Raw genomic sequence first — 20,234 nt, forward strand, 5'->3', positions numbered from 1 at the left:
GCACAAGTAACCTAAATAAAAATGGCAATAAAGTGATAAAAAATGGTCGCTGGTGGGGTTATCAGCTGTTTAATGTCTTTCAAAAGACGTCGCTCAAAACCCTTAATCCTTTAGTTTAGGAAAAAAATTAAATTTTCAGAACGATTTTTTTTGGGTTATCTATGTGATTCAACAGTTTTCTGCTTATACTACGGATTTCCAGACACACTGTATAAAAAAAATTGAATGTTATGCCGGAATATTTCTATACAAAACTGGTTTTAACTTAGGTGTTACTCCTTGGACGAGTTCCGACTTTAATTAAAACTACACCCAGTAATTTGCAATATTTAAGGGCGATTTACCGTTAAATTCTCCACGAACTACTCATATTCGCAGATTCATTTTGGGAGTGATGAATAATAAACACAAATTAATCATTTTGAGAGATTTAATTACAAATGTCACCCAATAAATAAATCTCTAATCTGACAGATTTTGTAACATGATATGAGAGGTTAACCTTTGTTTTCACACTTTTAAGAGTGTCATTGTTTTTTTATAAATTGTTATTAATTCAATGGTAATGTTAATTTATTATTTGAAAACACTTGGCTGGATTTACCAGTTTATTTGTGCAGAGCGACGCGTATCTGTCTGTGGGAAATACCAAGGAGAAAATAATATTATTATTGATGATTCAAGAAGTCATAAAGTCATAGTGATAAGCGAGAAACTTACATCGTACATGGTAACAGACGCCACACACCGTGCTTCTAGCGTTCGAGACAGTTCCCAATCAACAAACAAAATTGCAATCAAAAATGCAAACGAAATCATAATATTTCGTACCTTTGCGATAGAGACTAGAAATATAATTCATATTTAATAGTTCCAACCGTCTGGAGCCAGTGAGACTATGGCATCCCCAATTGGGGTATGTTGTGAGGTTGTAAGTAAAGAGAGTGGAATGAGATGGGGAAGAGGACGGTAGGGAAATACCTTTCTCTTCAGATCTGGTCACCAAACACGGCTAAAGTCTTCATGCAACGTTTCAATTCTGAATGGTGATCTTATACCAGGGCGATACTGAGAGAATCTTCCACTCTAAAACGTGCCGCAGGTGTACTATATATTATTTTATATGAATAAACTGTGAAACAACACAAATAAAGTTACTTGCGCACTCCGGGATTTGAATCCGCGACCTTCGTATTGCTGGACGAAAGTCTCACCCCTCGGCGGTTTTAAATTAATTCTGATAAACGAATGACTAATATTTCAGAAGTTACTAATTCATCGTCTAGAACAGAAGTTCCCAAACTTTTTTGCCCCGTAGACCACTTGCCAAATTTTTTTTTCCGTAAATCCCCTGCCTGCCGAATATTGAATTTTCCTAAAACTATTAAAGTCCCATGTGATAATCATTTATTTTTTTAGTAAAAAGATTCCCTCCCCTTGTCTGTCCAACAACCGGGTGGCGGTATAGTTCCTTTGTCATTACATTGTGCAGACAGGGGCGCCCTTGTGAGGTATTTACACCAAATGAAAATGAAGCAGGATAAGCAACGGGAATTTCTTTCTGCAGCTGGCCTTACAGAACTGCCCCTCAAGTTCTTTGTCAATGCTTATTTCGGTCAGTTCTTCTTGTAACATGTTATCCGATTCTTCAACGTTCCATTTCCATAGTCAAAATGTCATAATAGTTCAAACCATCTTAGTGTCCCTTTCTAATATTTATATAAATTAATTTTTTTAATTTACAATTATTTGATGTTACGCATAAGAAAAAAAATTAATGCCACGTTTGTTTAGTTTCTCAGAACAGGCACTGCCTTGTTAGAAACTAATGGGAATATATTAATATTAATGGGTCATATTTATTTATGCCTGTATTGCAGCTTATTACTTGTCATATTATTACCTTATATCACTGTGCACTTCTCCATGGTCGAAGGGAAGGCTCTCTACAATCAAGCTGGAGGACGCGGGTTCAAATCCCTGAAATAATATATATTAAATTTGCGGCACGTTCCAGAGTATAAGATGCTATTAGTATCGCTCTGGTGTAAGACCACCATTCAGAATTGAAACGTTACTTGAAATGGCTTTGGACTTGTTTGGTGACCAGATCTGAATAGCCAGGTACATCCCCACTACCTTCAGCCTAACAACATATGGCGATTGGGGATGTCATACTCTCACTGGCTCCAGACGTTAGAGAGCAGAAGGGACTCTCTCAATAACATATTACATTGTTTGGTATAAGCTGTTTTTCTGTATAAATTGTAAAATAATAAATAAATCAATAAATTACGCTAACATCAGCCTTGCATTCATAGTTTTACTACACATTCCCTATGCAACAGGAAAATATTTAACATTTAAGTGATTTAATTAGATAAGTAACTATCAAACACCAGTAGCAAGCCGCAGTAGTATCTAGTAAACGCACGCAGTAGGTACGGTACGGATCACGGACCACGGACCGCACGCCCGACAATATGATAGCACGCTCCGCGTTCCTCCTGGCACTCCTCGCCAATATTGTGTTGTTATCGTGCGGGCAAGTTCAAGACCCTCGCGTTCCTATGGCCAAACTGGAAGCTATTTACCCTAGAGGTCTGAGGGTATCCATTCCAGGTAAATAACATGAACCTGTCATTAACACATACTGCCACGGTAACTAACTATAAACATTGCAATAAAACTACGATTCATATCTACTAATAAATTCCTGTATAATAGTTTACCCAACACCAGAGTCAATAAAAATCACGGTTAGCGTAGAATTTTGTTAATTAATAATTTTCCATCCTCTAATGCTACGTATACATCCGCGAGCCGAACTGCCGAACTGAACCTCAACTTATGGGAAAGAAACGAAGCAAACGCCGTTTGCAGTTGATTCGTTCATTTCCCGTAATTCGTGGTACGGTTCGCAAATGTATACGTACCCTTATGTTTCCAACATAAATTATTCCGCTTTCTACCTAAGCAAACTTTTGATGAATTCAAAGGATAAAGAAAATAATTTAAGCCATTCTCGCATCTACAAGCTTAAATGTAATGATTGCCCAAAATTTTATATAGATAAAACTACAAGAAATATTCAAATGAGGGTCGTTGAACACTTCAGGTGCCTAATTAAATAGCATAGGTTTTTCAGAATTCACAACCCACCTAATAGATAAAGATCAACACACCTAATAGATAAATGTTCAGATATATGTGCTGTAAATAAAAAAAAAACAATAAAAATAAATAAAACCAATTTACTAAATAAATAATAAGACTTGTTAAATAGCCTCATTTTATACACTTTCACCACTACCTCCCCCTCGCCCCCACCAAAGTTGAGGATCTCTCTCCCTCTTCTATCTTACCTATAAATACACTGTAACTCTGTTATTGATTTAATATTTTTTTATATAACCCTGATGAAAGTTCAGGGTGAGCCGAAACCGGTTGGTTTTATTTTATTTTAATTTTATTTAGGAAAACCAATAGATTTTTTATATCTTTAAATAATAAACTATAAATAATATCCAATGACAGATTTTCACTCAAACATAAAATTATAACAACAAACTAAGGTTCCAGTACCCGTGGGCAAAAAATATTGACAAAAAATACAAAATTGTAAATATTAGATAAAATAAAAATAACATAAAATATAAGAACACAAATAAATGAAAATATATCAATTTTATCCTCACTGACAATATCAATAATCACCAATATATGAGTATACCTACAACTAAACTGAACAAATGTTTATAAAATGAATTACATGCAGCTGGACAGGGTTCATATCAACAACCTGATAACTTGCAGAATGTTATTAATAATTATTTAATAATAGCTTCTTTTTATATTTTTTATTAAATATATATAAATGGGTACAGGATATAATATAAGTACATAAAAAATATATTTACATTACAAAATATATTTATGTTCGCAATCTCACCAATGAAGAAACTGGTTCTTGTGCTTGGTGAGAGAGTTACACTAATTATAAGAAAAATAGAATATCATTATGCTATAAGTAAGTATATATATGGTAGGAACAATATATAAAGAGACAAAACCTAAATACAGTGGAGATGAGTATAGACTGATAAATAATAATATCAATTAAGGGAAAAACAAGCAATTATTTAGTTAATTATTTCTGAAAGAGTAACTTCAGTTTTAGTTTAAGTATGTTAATATCCTTTAATTTCTTTATTTCAATCGGAAGGTTGTTGAAATACTTTATTCCTAAATAGGTATTTATAGTTATTTTGCATTTGTTTGGTATTACATTTTGGAATTTTGATATTGGATTGATATATTTTAGATAAGTGGGTTTCAATTTTTTTGATTATATTATCTTTATAAATTTGGATAATTGCATTTTTCTTGAATATATGTTCTACTCGGGGCACCCCGAAATCTGTAAATAGCGTTTCTGTTGGATACGTGGAGGGTTTTTTGAGGATTAGCTTCTGAACCACTTTGATCGGGGTAAGAATCTTATTGTATGAACCCCCCATCCAATAATTCCGTATTGAATTAACGACTGGATTAGTGCGTAGTATACTCTTTTTAGGTTATTTCTTTTTAAAATATTTCTTAATCTTATCAATATGTATACACACTTTCTGATACGCTTAACCAATTCACAGATATGTTTTTTCCACTTCATATGTTGTTCTATTATCACTCCGAGATATTTAATTTCTGATACTGAGTTCAATATTGAACAGCCTTGGATACATATGTTTTTATTACATTTGTTATTCTGAATAATTATTTTAGTGTTAGGGAGTGTTTGTAGTTTGTTAATTGAGATGTGTATATAGTATGTCTTGTTAGTGTTCAATGAGAGAAGATTTGTATCAAACAATTGTTTCAATGTGTTCATGCTATTATTTGCTTGTTATTTTACTATATTCCAGTCGATCCCATTCACTATGATAGCTGTGTCGTCGGCATAGGATATTATGTTTGCGTTAAGTGGTAGTTCGAAAAAATCGTTTACAAAAATTATAAATAGTAGGGGGCCTAGGACTGTGCCTTGCGGTATCCCGAAATTACTTGTTAGTGGTAGACTAAGTGAGTTGTTTATCTTGACTACTTGGCATCGTTCAAATAAATAGCTTTTTATCCATTTTAGAGCTTTATCGTTTATCCCAACACAATTCAATTTTTCAATAAGTTTATCATGAGAAATACTATCGAAAGCTTTTTTAAGATCTATGAAGATTTCGAGACATTTCAATGATTTGTCTAATGTGTCCTGGATTATGTTCGATAATTTGGCAATTGCATCTTGGGTACTTCTTTTTTTCATAAATCCATATTGGTTGCCGTGAATTACGTCATTTTTGTCAATAAATTCAGTCAATCTTTTTTTGATAATTTTTTCAAAGATTTTCGCAATGTTTGAGATCAGCGATATTGGACGATAATTTGACACTTCTTCTGGGTTGCCAGATTTATGAATTGGAGTAATGATGGTTTGTTTATAAACAGTTGGGAATATTCCACATTGAAGACTTATGTTGATTAAATATGTTAAGGGTTTTGAGATATGTTTTTTGATAATTTTTAGTGTTTCGACAGTAATTCCATCGAAACCTGGTGCTGATCTTCCCTTCATGCTTGAAATGATTTGCTCGATTTCCTGTGCTGAAGTAAGTTGAAACATGTCAATTTTGTTTGAGACATTAATGTCAAGGTTCTGTACGTCATTGGACGGTACTTTTTGAATTTGATTTGCAAGGTTTTTGCCTATATTTGCACAGAAGTTGTTGAATATGTTAGCGGCATCTTAAGGATTTTCTTTGCATCGTATTTTGATATTGTTATGTGTGATGCTATGTATTTCATTTTTTTAATGTTTTTTCTTGTTTATGATTTCATTTACAACATGCCAGACTTTTTTTGCATCGTTCTCCGTTGCTTCCAATTTTTGCCGAAAATAGTTTTCTTTTGTGTTTTTTATTAAATAAGTAAGTTTGTTTTTGTATGCTTTTAGGTGATTCTTTAGTGTATCATTTATAGGTTGTCGGATAAATTTTTTGTATAGTGCTTCTTTGTGTCTGATTGATACAATTAATCCAAAAGTTATCCATGGCTTAACCGGTTTAAATTTTGATGATTGTTTTCTGGAATCAATGAATTGTGCAGTACTTACGTGCGTTGATAGTTTTTTTTTTCAAATAGTTCGAAGCATTTATTCGTGTCATTACAATTGAAGATGTCGTGCCATTTCTCTTTATCTAGATTATGTACTAGGGCATTTATGTTGAGCGTTTTGCGTCGGCCGTTGTCCTTCTCCGGAGTTAAAGAATATTTTTTAAATGTTCCTAAACTACACGAAAATAAAAAAAATAATAATATTGACACATTTTCGTGTAGTTTAGGAACATTAATTATTAATTATAAACATATAATTGACATGCACAATTAAACCAGTCCGCTCAGGCGCTAACTTTTCAAGGAGACAAGGAGCCAAGGCGCTGATAATACCTAACACCCATCAGCGCCCTTTTGATTACGGCCGGCCCTGGTTCAAAACATGGTGCTCGTTTTCACGTCTGAGATCTGCCGTTGAGATACTTACCTTGTATTTATTGAATAACAATCTAGCGGTAATTGTATACTTCCTCTTTAAAGCCAACTGCATACAGTACATTCTGCAACGGTGCATCTTAATTAATTTATTCACAACGCATTATTTCTGCACTGGAATGAGATACAGAGTCGAATTTCTCGAAGAAAAGAATTTCTTTTCGAAATTCCAATGTTCTTGCCACACAAAAAATTCAACTTTTTAACCCAACTACATTAAAACGTTGGAATCTCGAAATTTTTTTTACCTACCCCCGGACATTCTAAGGCTTCTTGTGTTTGGTGAAGGAATTCTAGCTCAAATAATAAAATCATATAAATAATAAAATATTAAAATAAAATGTAAATAACAATAAGAAAATAAATAACAGAAAAATATTAAAAAAATAATAACTACCGACTCTCGTGGTATTCAATTTATTTATTTAATTTGATTATTTTTAGCAGAAATATTTCGGTTAATTTTTAGATTTAAGGAAGGTTGTTGAAATATGTTATTCCTAGATAGAGACAGGTATTTTGAATATGCTTGAAGCTTAATTTTGCAATTTTAATGTTATACTGATATCTTAATGAATTTTAAACGTAAGTTATTTAACTGTTTTTCGTTAAAAAATTATAAAATAACTGATTTTTTTGTCCACTGTAGGCATTCATTGAATATTTAAAAATGGTGTCAGTAGAAAATGTAGGTGATTTCTTCAAGATCAATCTTTGAATTACTATATGTTATTAAGTGGATTTTAAATATTATCACATGTTACTCCCCATTTGTAGCTGAGCCCGGCATCACCCTGTTTGCGTTCCACGGCAAGCTGAACGAGCCAATGAAGGAACTGGAAGCCGGGATCTGGTCCCGGGACATCACCAAGGCTAGAAACGGGTACTGGACCTTCTACGACAAGAACGCCAAGCTCAAGATCGGCGACACGATCTACTTCTGGACCAACGTCTATTTCTCAGATGATGGAGAACCCCCGCGGGGCTACAGGCAGGATAACGGCGAATTCAAAATTACAGGTATATAACCTAATTAATGCAGGAAGATGAGGCTCGAGGATCTGACAGGTCAGTCACATGACAAATACTGATAATTTGCGTGACGATCCACGTTGTTGAGCGTAATCCTCACAAGAATCTGATAGTATTATTGTCCTAGCGTCTGGACGATCTAGGCCCTCTGATTGGTCAAATTAAAATTGTGTGTTACGGATAAATTCTGCATAGGGGGTCTGCAGGCAAAAAAATACCACTCTGCCCCTCAATTTTAAGCAACCGCAAAGTTCATTTCGGTTTGCAGGCGACCGGATCCAAAACAATAAGACATTAAAAATTAAGACACGATTTCATACTGAAATAGAATCGCCACATGTAATACGATATTTCTTCAAAAATATCGTTTCTGCTCATATAATTTTTGGATAATATCGAAGAATATATGTTTTATTTATGTAATCCATTGGATTTATTACATTACTATGAAAATTATCCACAATTACGTGATTATGTTTGACGTTTATAAAAAATCAAGCGTTCCTTCAATATGGCCGATACGCACGGCCGCAATAGATGGCCAACAGAGCGCACATCTGGCGGTATAAGAACGAACCAAATGACTGGCGCGAATATTTAAATATGCAAAATTACTTGACCATTCAAGCGTTTAATAAGAAGATTTTTTCTGGAAGCTTATCACTTTGAAATGGCATTTTTCATTATTATTTATATATTTTTTTTGCTTGTTAATTATATCTGATTTTATATTGACATGTTTTCTAATTTATAAAATTATTTATTTGCGATGCTTTAATCCTGAGTGAAGTATTTTAAGACCTGATTTTTTATCGAAAGTGTGATCATTATTCAAAAGATGATTTGCAAACTCAGATTCACTATTTCCATTTAAAGCCCTGAGATGTTTTTTTAGTTCTGACATCAAAGTTTCTATATTGGTTCTACATTTGTAAAAGACACTACATTACAATCATCCCAATTTAGTTTATAAACTCCTGATTTTTTTGTTTGATTTTCGCTATCTTTATTAATAAGATAGCGAAAATCAAACAAAAAAATTTGATTTTCGCTATCTTATTAATAAAGATAATTAATAAGAATATATTTCTTCATTTTGTTATTAGTGTAAAACGCCGGTTGAATAGTACCAGGAATGTTTTAATATATAATTTTATAAGTATCGATATCCACAAACAGAATTCTACGCCATTATTTATTTCTATCTTTAGAAATAGGGTAAAAATACCGTTTGAAGAGAATATGTTTAATTTTTTTATTTAGTCTTTCAACTATCAATTTATTAGAATAACCGTTATTAAATGCTATTTGTCTTATGAATATATTGTTTTATGGTTATATGCTATTCGTTTTTTCAGGTCTTAAAATACTTCACACAGGATATAAAGAATCGCAAATAAATAATTTAGAAATTAGAAAACATGTTAATATAAAAACAGATATAATTAACAAGAATTTTTTTATAAACTCTCTTTTAAATATTTTCCCACTTAACTGGTTTTTCATATTGTAATTCCAAATTCTTATAAACCCAGCCTACTCCTTCCACTTCTTCTTTCCAATTGTAATCTATATTTAATTTTTGACTTTGGTGTATACTTCGTTCATGAAACATGTATTGGTTGGATATAATAAAGTAATGTTAACAAAGTTTTTTGTTTTTTAATAAAATAAACTTAATCGGATAACATTATTTTATCTATTTCCGTTGTATATCAATGCATACGTACACAATAAAATGTAAACATTACATTTATTTATTAATTGGACAGTTTTCATAGCGCCGCTTTTGTGAGATATCACCTCAGGGGCGCTATATTGTAATAATCTACCTTTATATATAGATTTTTACTCTCCTGATGAAGGTGTATATATAATCTAACTTTAAACTTTATACGATACAGTAACAGTTGTAAGTAATAAATTACCACCACTTGGAGTAAAATTAACACCTTTTAATTAAACCGACTGCTAATATCATCGCACAATTACCCTCCTTTTATTCATAAACACGGGTACAATTAATCAATATGTAATAATCTATTATTTCAGTCAACTTTGTTATAATTGTTGTGACAAACTATACGATATTGATTCAACTTATAGACATTGACGGTTGTAACACATATTTAAGCACTGCAAGTCTCCTATGAGCAAATTATATTAGGTACGATAACAGTTAATATCAGTTGTAGACATGTAGTCAATAATAGTGTTTCATTTGAAATAATCCATCACAAATAGGTAAAATTTCATTTATTTAAATAACTGTCATTCTTATTATGCCTAAATTGAGCATGTTATTATTCCTTAACTCCTTCTTGTTCTATCTCTGTGAATGACCTAATATCTATCTATTAAATGTAATTGTTGTTAGTATCACTTAAACTGGGCGAAGCCCAACCAAGTGCCACCCGCAGGGCTAGTCACTAATTATTATCAGAATAGTAGATGCTCTCTGTATCGCCCTGAAGTGAGGCTACCATTAAGAATTAAAATATTTCTATAATTGGATTGAGTCATGCTTAGTTAGCAGATTTGAGATATTAGCACTCTTCACTTTGCCAGCTTCATAACATACCAAATTGTCTGTATCATCGTTCCACTATCCACCGGCAGTTGAGTCTTTTGTGCGGTAAACACGCAAAAATGTTAGTTGTTTACAATGGGAGTTGATGGATGTCTTTTACTTCTCATTAAAGTTAATAATTTATTTAGTTTGAGAATAATAGTGTCCCTAGAATGGAGCCCTGTTGTACACCACAGGCTATCGTATGAAAATAATATACAAGTATTAATATGTGAAATTTGTTCCAGGTTACGTCAACGAAAACGGTAGCGAGTTTACCGGAGTGCCCCCGCCCCCACGCGCTAATAAGACCCCCCCTATCATCCACTCACAGTCCACCACACTAACCCCGCCCAAAAATCCTCCACACAAGGTCTGTCTGTACACCGAAACCATGGTGTCCCAGGAAGGGTTAATCTGCCAAGGGAGCCTGCTGTTCGAGGACACTTTCGACACGAACCTCAAAGACGGAGACCTCTGGAAAACAGAACACAAATTTGCTGGGGCTCCCGTAAGTAATTTTTAGAATTCAGGCATAGCTGTCCAAATTCACCCTACTTGCTTTCTAGATAAATGAGAAAGGTGTGAAAAGCACGACCAGTAACAAACACGTTACTTTGACATCATCTCATTTTGAGACACTGAGAATAAGAATGTAATGAAAATTGTTAATGCAAAACTGTGCTTAACTGGAGAACAGATGTATAAAGGCCAAGTAAGCAGATTATGCAAGCGTGAACATGTTGAAAATGTCATGGAAGCGAGATTTATTTATTTTTTTATTTATTTATTTAACGCCCAGAGGGCTTTTACATGGTTGGTAGTATAATTTTAATTTGACAGATATTTTGAAACATAAAAAAATAAGAATAAAATTACATTTGATAAAAGCTATGCAACAAGTCATACAAACACAAGAAACAAAAACAGAAAATTACAGCTATTTGTAGGTTTACATGATGTGTTTAGGAGTATTGTTGAAATAAATGTTTTAAATGATCCACAAACCTTGCCAAGTTGGTATTGAATATGTCAACATCACCCAAGTAATGATTTCCCATGGTGTGAAGTCGTTGTATCGGAGAGTGGGCAATGTAGTTACGCTTATGTGTGCTGCTGTAGAATATTGTATTTTGTCGTGTTGTTACTGTGGGTGTGTGTATGTTTATAAGTTGCAGGAGTTCACAACAGTCGAATTTAGAGTGAGGTATTTTGAATAAGAACGTTAAATTGTTTATTTTACGTCTATCTTCTAATGTATGTATTTTTAGAGTATTTAATAAAAAATTGTATTTTAAGTCTTCGACAGGGATATTTAATTTAAAATTTATAAAACGTAGAAATTTTATTTGTATTCGCTCAATGTTGTTAATGTGAATTTTGTAAGATGGAGACCAAACTACTTCTTCTTCTTTCGTATGGTGGGGGGTCAGAGGGGGACATCTAGATCTGCGAGCCATTTTAGGGCCTCAGGCGTCGCCATGTGGACCTCATCAATCCCACCGGGGAATGAATGGAGCGGGCATTCGTTGACCACATGTTCGGTAGTCTGCACCGCACCACATTCACACATCGCCGACTCTTTAAGGCCCCATCTGTGCATCATCAGAGAGGCTCCTCCGACCAAACTACTGAGTTATATTCAATTAGACTTCTTACTAGAGATACGTATAATAGTTTAATGGCTTGTAAAGAATTAAAGTTTTTAGTTGTTCTTAATACGAAGCCTAGTGTTTTCATACCTTTGTTCACAATTTGATGGATATGATTGGTGAAACTTAGTTTTTCGTCCAAAATAATTCCAAGATCTCTCATTTCCGTGACTCTTTCTAAAGCTATGTTATTGATGGAATATTCGAATAAAACAGGATTTTTGTTTCTGAAGAAAGTCAAGGTTTTGCACTTTACTACATTTAAAAATAAATTATTTTGAACGCACCAATCTCTAAGCTTACTAATATTTGATTGTAGTATATGGCAATGATTTATGTCAGTTATTTTCTTGTATAGTTTGATGTCATCTGCAAAGAGCAATACCTCGACATCGTTGAAGCAATTGGTTATATCATTGATGAAAATGAGGAACAAATCCGGGCCAAGGAGACTACCTTGCGGTTGGCCACTGGTAGCCCGGAAAGCTTTCGACATCCAAGATTTTATTTTAACGAACAGTTTACGATTTGACAAATAGCTACTAAACCATTTTAGCATGTTATCCCTTATTCCTAGAGCAAATAGTTTTTGGATTAGTAGTTTATGGGATACTTTGTCGAATGCCTTCGAAAAGTCTGTATATATACAGTCGACTTGTTTATTTTCTGCAAATAATTGTATAATGAAGTTTTGAAATACCGTTAAGTTAGTTGCGGTGGATCTTCCTTTGATAAAACCGTGCTGTTTTTGATTAATTTATTTTATTAATTTGGGATAGATTTCATCAAGGACCAATGATTCAAAAAGCTTTGGCAGTACTGACTGTATACAAATGGGGCGATAATTAGCTATGTCAGTATCGTCTCCTTTTTTGTAGATCGGTGTAATGAAGCTAGATTTCCAGCGGTCTGGAAAATGTCCAAGGGACAAGAGATGGTTAAATAGTAATGTGAGTGGTTTAGATAATGTATTAGAGCATTTTTTGAGGAATATTGGTGGAATGTTGTCTGGGCCAGCGGATTTGTCAGTGTCTAAGGAAAGTAATTTTTGTTCGCAGCACTTTTGTGTGATTTGGCAGCTTGTTAAGTTTGTGGTCATATTAAATTTGTATTCGGGTATTTTATCATCTGGAGTGTCTTCATCATATTCATTTTTGAAGAAGTCCGAAAAAAGGTTAACAATATCCTGTGTATTGTTTGCACTGATTCCATTCATTTGCATTATTGGCGGGTAGTCTGTGTTTTCATTGTTCATTTTTTTAAGAAATATCCAAAGGTTTTTGGATTTAAAGACAGTGTCCTCGACAGAGGTTATGTACATTTTGTAACATTGTTTGGAAAGATCTTTACATTTTTTCCTAGTTTCGCTAAAAATTATATAATCATTTATGGATTTACTTTGTTTGAATTTTTTGTGTTGACTCTTTTTTTGCTGAAGAGAGGTTGTAAGCTCTGATGAAAACCAAACCGGGTAGGTATAGCTTCTCGGTGTGTAAAAAGGTACATAGGATTCAATAGTATTAGCAAAATATAAATAAAGTTTATCTAACGATTCATCAACGCTTTCATCGGATAAAAAAGACCAGTCTGTATTTGAGAGATGGCAGTTAATTGAGTCGAAGTCGGCTCGTTTAAAGTTTAGGACGCTTTGTGAAGGTTTCCTTTCATTATCACATGTCATATTTAATTTAATATATAGGGGAGGATGATGATTATCTATAGGTAGAAGTGGATCATTTGAGAGTTCAACAGAAATTTAAGGATAGTTTGATAAAGCTAAGTCTAATAAGCGATTGTTACTGTTATATATAAAATTATGTTGATGAAAGTTTAGAAAGTTTAGCATGTCCAAAATTTCACGTGCACGATCGTTTTCACTTTCGTTTATGATGAGACCACAGTTATTTGCTTTCCATATTAAGTTTGGTAAGTTATAATCCCCAAGAATAACAATTTTCGAGTGAGGATATTTTGATGAAATTGTTTCGATGTCTTCACAGTGGTTTCTATATGACTGAGGGTCAGAAAGTGGTGGTAGATAGGCCGTTCCAAATATAATTTTCTCGAGAGGAGTCGTTATTTGCACAAAAAGATGTTCGATATTATTGTGTTTCGTGGTTAATTTTCTTGCTGACAACTTCTGTTTTATTGCAATTAAAACTCCTCCACCTCTTGACTTGGAACTTGATCTGATGTTTCTGTCGCAACGAAATACTTTGTAGTTAGTAAGACCGAGTTCAGTCGATTTGATTTCCGAGTTTAGCCAGGTTTCCGTAAGTATAATGATGTCATGATGATGAGAAGGTAGAGCTGTTTGTAGGTCATCGAGTTTTGATCGCAGTCCGCGGATGTTTTGATAATAGATTTTTATAGTTCTGGTTCGGTTAGGTGGGATTGCTTGAATATCTTTGTAATTTCCTAGTTTTTTGGCCGATTCGGCACGATTCGGGGGGTGGAGTTAATGTATTTTATGGTGACATCTTCACCATTTTCTTTCCTTTTCTCCAGCTGAACCCTCAGATCGCTTAGAAATTTTTGTTGCGCCGGTGTTGAGTCGGGGTAAATTCTGACATTGTTCTTGAGAAGACTTGGTTTGCTTAGAATATTTCTCGATTGTATTGAATTTCGTAGTTCAACTTTTATTGGTCTTGGCTTGTCATTTAATAATTTTCCAACCCTATAAAATTTAGAAATATTTTCATTTGCTGAATTGTCGATTACACCGATTATACTGGTGACAGCTGCCTGGTCATCCAAGATCCTGCCAGCTTCTGTCGTCTTAATGCTTTCGGGCACATTGCAAATAATAATATTTTTAGATCGCACTTGTTGTTCATTCATTTCCGAAATTGCCTCACAAATATTAAAGTTGTTTTGCTTGGATTTGCTCTAATATCCTTGTATGCGCAGTTCACCTTCTAAATTAGCAGTTTTGGATGCTACAGCTGAAGACATGGTACTTATGGCACTTAAAATTTCACATGCAATTGGGGAAATTTTTAGAGATTTGATCTTTATTAAATTTGTTGGCCGGATCAAAAAGTACCTTATTTAAGGCATTGACAGCTATTTCTGCTTTGGAGATGAAATTTTGCATGAAGAATTTGCATTTTTGATGAAGAATACATAGTAATTTTAAATTGCTGTACCGTGTAACTTAAGTTTTTAAGGACATATAATATAAAATAATTAGAGTTTTAGGGACCACTAATGAAAGCCTATTTAGGTTTTAACACACATATAATTAGGGTATTTGAATTTTATCACTCTATCCCTCTTAGCTTCGGTTTTCTAACGAACTGTGGTATTTTTTTAGGACAATCCCTTCGTGGTTTATATGGATGACCCGAACAATGTATACGTGAAGGATGGTAAACTATTCATAGTTCCAACTTTGCTGGAAAACAAGCATGGATCATTATGGGAACCATTGGTTCTAGGTGCAAGGCAAGTTGGTTAATCTGCACAAAGCCATTTTTTCATCAATTCCCATAACTAACTACTTTTCCGCACTTGTTTGGATAAAAAGAGGTCACAATCACGATCAAGTTTTTTAAATTGACCGGATCACATAAAAAATATATTTTTTTCTATTTTAACCTTTCATCTTTGCATCTTTTAAGTCACAGTCACAATTCCAATTTAATTCTTCAAAATATTTTTTTTAATATACTATTAGACAACAACAAAAAACAAATTGCTTATTCCTTTCTTTGTAATTTCCATCGATGGCAAAAAAACCTTTGAAGGGAGAAAGTCAAATACAGAATGAAAAAAGACAATTTCATCAAAACGCGTTATTTAAGCAATAACTTGTACAGCTGTTATTTATGTCTTGTAAATGTGACACAATAAATAATAAGTCGTATTTTTTAATAGATGTACGGGAGAAATTGCAACAGAGGAATGCAACAGTCCTACGTACTCCATATTGCCTCCGATAATCAGCGGTAAGGTGCAATCTGCGAAGAATTTAAGCTTCATGTATGGGAGAGTAGAGGTCGTAGCCAAGTTGCCTAAAGGTGACTGGATTTATCCAGGTAATGAAATGAGGTTGAAATTTAATGTTAGGAATGCGCACATGACACCACATTGTTGTTGAAAATGTTGTATGAAATAATGATTATTAATTATACGGTATTTTCCATTTAAATATATCTTTTATAAAAATCCATGATATTCTTAATCCTGTGGTAATCCACAGAATCCATTCTAACAACCGAGCAAAATGAAGAGAAACGCTTATAGACCTTACTGATCTAAATGTTAATTGTTTTGATTTTTTCGTGAATGCACCTTTCAGATAAGTAATATAACGTCGCTTTCGTTTTCCAGAAATCCTGCTAGAACCCACAAACCCATTGATGTCGTATGGAATAATAGATTATGCTTCTGGAGTAATGAGGATCGCTATGACCAAGGGGAACGTCGACAGCTATAAGACCCTAAGCGGGGGACTCATGATGGGGAGCAAAGAACCCTTTAGGAGTACCTGGCAGAGAAGTGTAAACCTCGCGCGTCCCTGGAGTGACTCCTTTGTCAACTATACACTTGTTTGGAAACCAGGTGAGCTTTGTTCCAGCAAAAAGTTAAGTGTAAATTCCTTTAAAATTAGAAATACCGACTAAATATTATAACCTGTTCCTTAAGAGGAAGCTACAAGCCAAAAATGTGTAAATTCTTGGTATACCTTATATTGTAGGTAACAGGCATTAAAATCGCTTGACAAACGGAGTCTAGAAAAGTTAGATTACAAGCACAAAACTGGTTTTTATTTATTTTATAATAATTTTATAAGAAAGCAAAAAAGTTAATCAAGTGAAACTTAGCTATAATACTGTATTTTTAAAAAGTTGTTTCCTTTACGCGTTCATACATTTATATTGAAAACATTTTTTTTAATAGTTCACATTTACCTATATTTTTTATTGAGTATTTATTTTTATTTATTTGTATTCTACTCAAGTGAAACGATAAGAAAACCTTCAATTTATCTAAAGCATATTTTTTGGTATTCATAATGTACACCAATTCGTTACAAAGATTAATCAAAATAGTGATTTAGCATTAAGCTTCGCCTTAAGCGAAGCCATAATTATTATAAAAATCGGGACTGGCTTAAAAAAATTACTACATTTCGAAAAAGCAATACAATTACTTAATTGTTTCAGATGGAATAGCCCTGTACGCTAACGGGCAGCAGTACGCCGCCATTTCGCCCCCCGCGGGAGGATTCGCCCGCCAGGCAGCTAACAATCAGCCTGCAGCAACTAAGTGGAACACGGGGACTGCAATGGCTCCTTTCGACCAATATGTATGTATTTTATTTGATCGACCTTGAAGACATTCCTTGCAGCGCGGTATACTGTATGGAAACTAAACCATCAAGTCGGATTGGTCAAAAATAATCACTACTGCTTTCACGAAATATACATATCCCAAAAATGAAGAAGAAAAAGTAGTTCCCAGAGTTTTTTTTCATTTTATAGATTCTTATTTTCCATGAAGTGGTGAATCATTTAAATTTACTGAATTTAAAGTTAATGTTCTTTATACAAATAGATCGGCGTCATATGCGCCTCACAATTTTTACCTCAGATGGGTGTTTAAAATTTCTGGCTATTAAATGTTGGGATTGGGTGGTGGAGGTAGAGGGGGGGGGAGAATTAATCAAATAAAATTTAATTACGTACCCCGGGATTTGAACACGCGACCTCCAGCTTGCCAGTCGAGAGTCTTACCCCTCAACCACGGAGACCGTCAGTAACAATCTTTGTTCTTTTTGGTAGCCTAGTTTCGTTGCACGTTATTGTATTATGTTTGTGAATGTCCTTATTGTATATAATTTTATTTAAAAAGTATGTTGGTAAAAAATCATCGTGTTCAAGATCAGCATCTGTTTCACTGTTAGCCACTTTAGTTACATTAACATTACTTTTGAAAATCTATTTTGCTCAAGTGTTATTTGATGGAATTTGCAACTTATTTTGTTCTGTCATTACATAAGAAAATAATAATAATAAAATGGTGAAAAATTTCATCCAAAGTTGCGCTGACTTCAACACACTTCTTTCTATATCATGTACATCAATTATCAATTCAGGGCACCCATGTAACCCAACGCATAGTGCAGTTAATGCAGTTGGCCACAGCTGATTGTATCCGCATGGCTGTAACTGCGTCACAGGCGCATCCAACAATTGGAAACTGCAACGTCACGGGAATAATTGCATATTATCATCGACAAATGCGAGAGAATTCTTATCACCGTTGCTGTTGGAAGCAAAGCATTATATAATATATGATATTTATTTATTTATTTAATATCCACGGTATAAATATACCATATCAGATACTAGGTACTTCTCTGCCTTCCTCTTCCCTAAGTTCTTGGAATTGTGGCAAATACAACAACTTGTCTTTTTGCAGTTCCACGTCTATATCAGATACTAGGTACTTCTCCACCTTACTCTTCCCCAAGTTCTTCGAATTGTGGCAGATACAAATACATGTCTTTTTGCAGTTCCACGTCTATATCAGATTCTAGTTACTTCTTCACCTTCTTCTTCCCCAATTTTTTGGAATTGTGGCAACTACAATAATTTGTCTTTTTGCAGTTCCACGTCTCCCTGGCAGTCAACGTGGGCGGAATCGGCGAATTTCCAGACTCAGACACAAAACCCTGGAAGAACGTGGACAATAAGCGGATGAAAGAATTCTGGACAGCGCGCGACAAGTGGTACCCGACCTGGCAGGGCGAGTCCAGCGGCCTCCAAGTGGACTCAATCAGGGTCTACGCGCTGTGAAATCCTATAACTTCCAATCGATCCAGTCCCAATTCTACATCTGAAAGAATAATACCCAGCCGTTTGAATCCATTCAAATTTGACATCGTCACAAATCGACAATTAGCGCTAATCACTGATTCAACCAACGTCTCGGCTTTTGGCCTATTTTTGATAGTGATCAACCGCCAATTTAGAATTATTGCGCTGATTGCGAAATGCGATTGAGGTTTAGCAACATCTTCCGATAATGATGATGGCAATGGGAGTTTTTTTTTAAACACAAATATTGTCAGGTTATTTGTAACCGGGAAGTGTTTGATTTTCTATATTGATTTAAAAAAAAACCACTAGTCCGAAGTAACTCCGTGGATGTTAACTTTTTTTGCATGAAATTGAGATTCTAGAATATTTAATCAAAATCCAGTCTTTATCTACCTTATACTTGTTGAAATATCGACAAAAATGTCTAAAGTGAGACAATAACCCCCTTACTAATACACTTGTTTTAAATTTTACGCAACTGAACAACAATTTGCCATAAATTAATGGTCGTTTAACAGTTGTGTTAGCTTTTTGTACCACCTTGTACGGGCACGCTTCAAAAATACATACCGCATAACTTATCAGACATTGCATTGCCTCCTCCACGAGTTCCTGGATTTGCAATTCTAATAAGAACCACGGTGACAGGAACGAGAGAAACGATCAACAACTTCTGAAATGTCCTCTTCATCATATCGCGCAGGTGTAAGACCACTATTCAAAATTAAAACGTCGCTTGAAATGGCTTTGGCCTATTAGATCCGAATGGCCAGGTACTCCATCTTCCTCCCTATGTTAACGAGTTCCTGGATTTGCAGTTCTAATAATAACCACGGTGGCAGGAATGAGGGAAACGATCAACAACTTCAGATATGTCCTCTTTACCGAATTTGAACAGAGTGGAAGATACGTATCGACCAGGTGTAAGACCACTATTCAAAATTGAAACGTCGCTTGAAATGGCTTTGGCCTATTAGATCCGAATAGCCAGGTACTTCCCCATCTTCCTCACTACCATCTCCTTTCCCTCCCCATTACTTCAGCCTCACAACATACATCGATTGGGGATGCCATAGCCTCACTGGCTCCAGATGATTGGGAGCAGTTTGGACTCGATTAGAATGCGATTTCAATAAAAAAGTCGGACTTCAAGATCGAGAATTGGAGAATCGAAGACATTGGCCCTAACGATCTTCAATCCGAAGCGATGACCAATAACGAATAGAAGCTACAATAAATGATTTTAAAAAACACACATTTTTCGTATTTAAATGTTCTTACTTGTAACCCTTTATGTATGTATTTATACTCTCTATGGGGTGTGAGATAGCACTAACCTTCCCCCGTTCGGGACTAAACACAATTATTATTTTTAAAACAGATGTTTACATAGGATTTACAAGAATTAAAAATGTGATCCTGCAAAGCTGAACGTGGCTGATTGTCTTATTATTGGTTACCATCGCTCCTTGTGCATCGGTGGCTTATTAAACATTTGTCACACGTGCAATGCCAGTATACTAAAAAAGTGAGCAAAAATTCAACACC

The 20,234-nt window shown here is 34.3% G+C and overlaps 1 protein-coding gene across 1 annotated transcript; it reads left to right on the forward strand.

Moving 5' to 3' along the window:
• The first annotated feature begins 2,429 nt into the window (after positions 1–2,429).
• On the forward strand, positions 2,430–20,172 carry LOC149422170 (beta-1,3-glucan-binding protein 1-like). The gene is made up of 8 exons (XM_089633639.1): positions 2,430–2,622; positions 7,381–7,623; positions 10,453–10,715; positions 15,173–15,303; positions 15,736–15,896; positions 16,192–16,422; positions 17,028–17,170; positions 18,474–20,172. Exons 1-8 carry the CDS (start codon positions 2,484–2,486, stop codon positions 18,660–18,662), a joined length of 1,500 nt encoding a protein of 499 aa, XP_089489765.1. The 5' UTR covers positions 2,430–2,483; the 3' UTR covers positions 18,663–20,172.
• Positions 20,173–20,234: the final 62 nt, after the last annotated feature.

The sequence above is a fragment of the Hesperophylax consimilis genome, chromosome 7, assembly GCF_061612785.1.
Source record: "Hesperophylax consimilis isolate HC1 chromosome 7, BYU_Hcon_1.0, whole genome shotgun sequence".
Classification (NCBI taxonomy): domain Eukaryota; kingdom Metazoa; phylum Arthropoda; class Insecta; order Trichoptera; family Limnephilidae; genus Hesperophylax; species Hesperophylax consimilis.

Bases quoted from the DNA above. Each gene is read 5' to 3' on its own strand.
- LOC149422170 (XM_089633639.1), top strand. From the start codon at position 2,484: ATGATAGCACGCTCCGCGTTCCTCCTGGCACTCCTCGCCAATATTGTG. The intron at 16,423-17,027 runs GTGAGCTTTGTT...TAATTGTTTCAG, and splicing joins TACACTTGTTTGGAAACCAG to ATGGAATAGCCCTGTACGCT. The intron at 17,171-18,473 runs GTATGTATTTTA...GTCTTTTTGCAG, and splicing joins TGGCTCCTTTCGACCAATAT to TTCCACGTCTCCCTGGCAGT.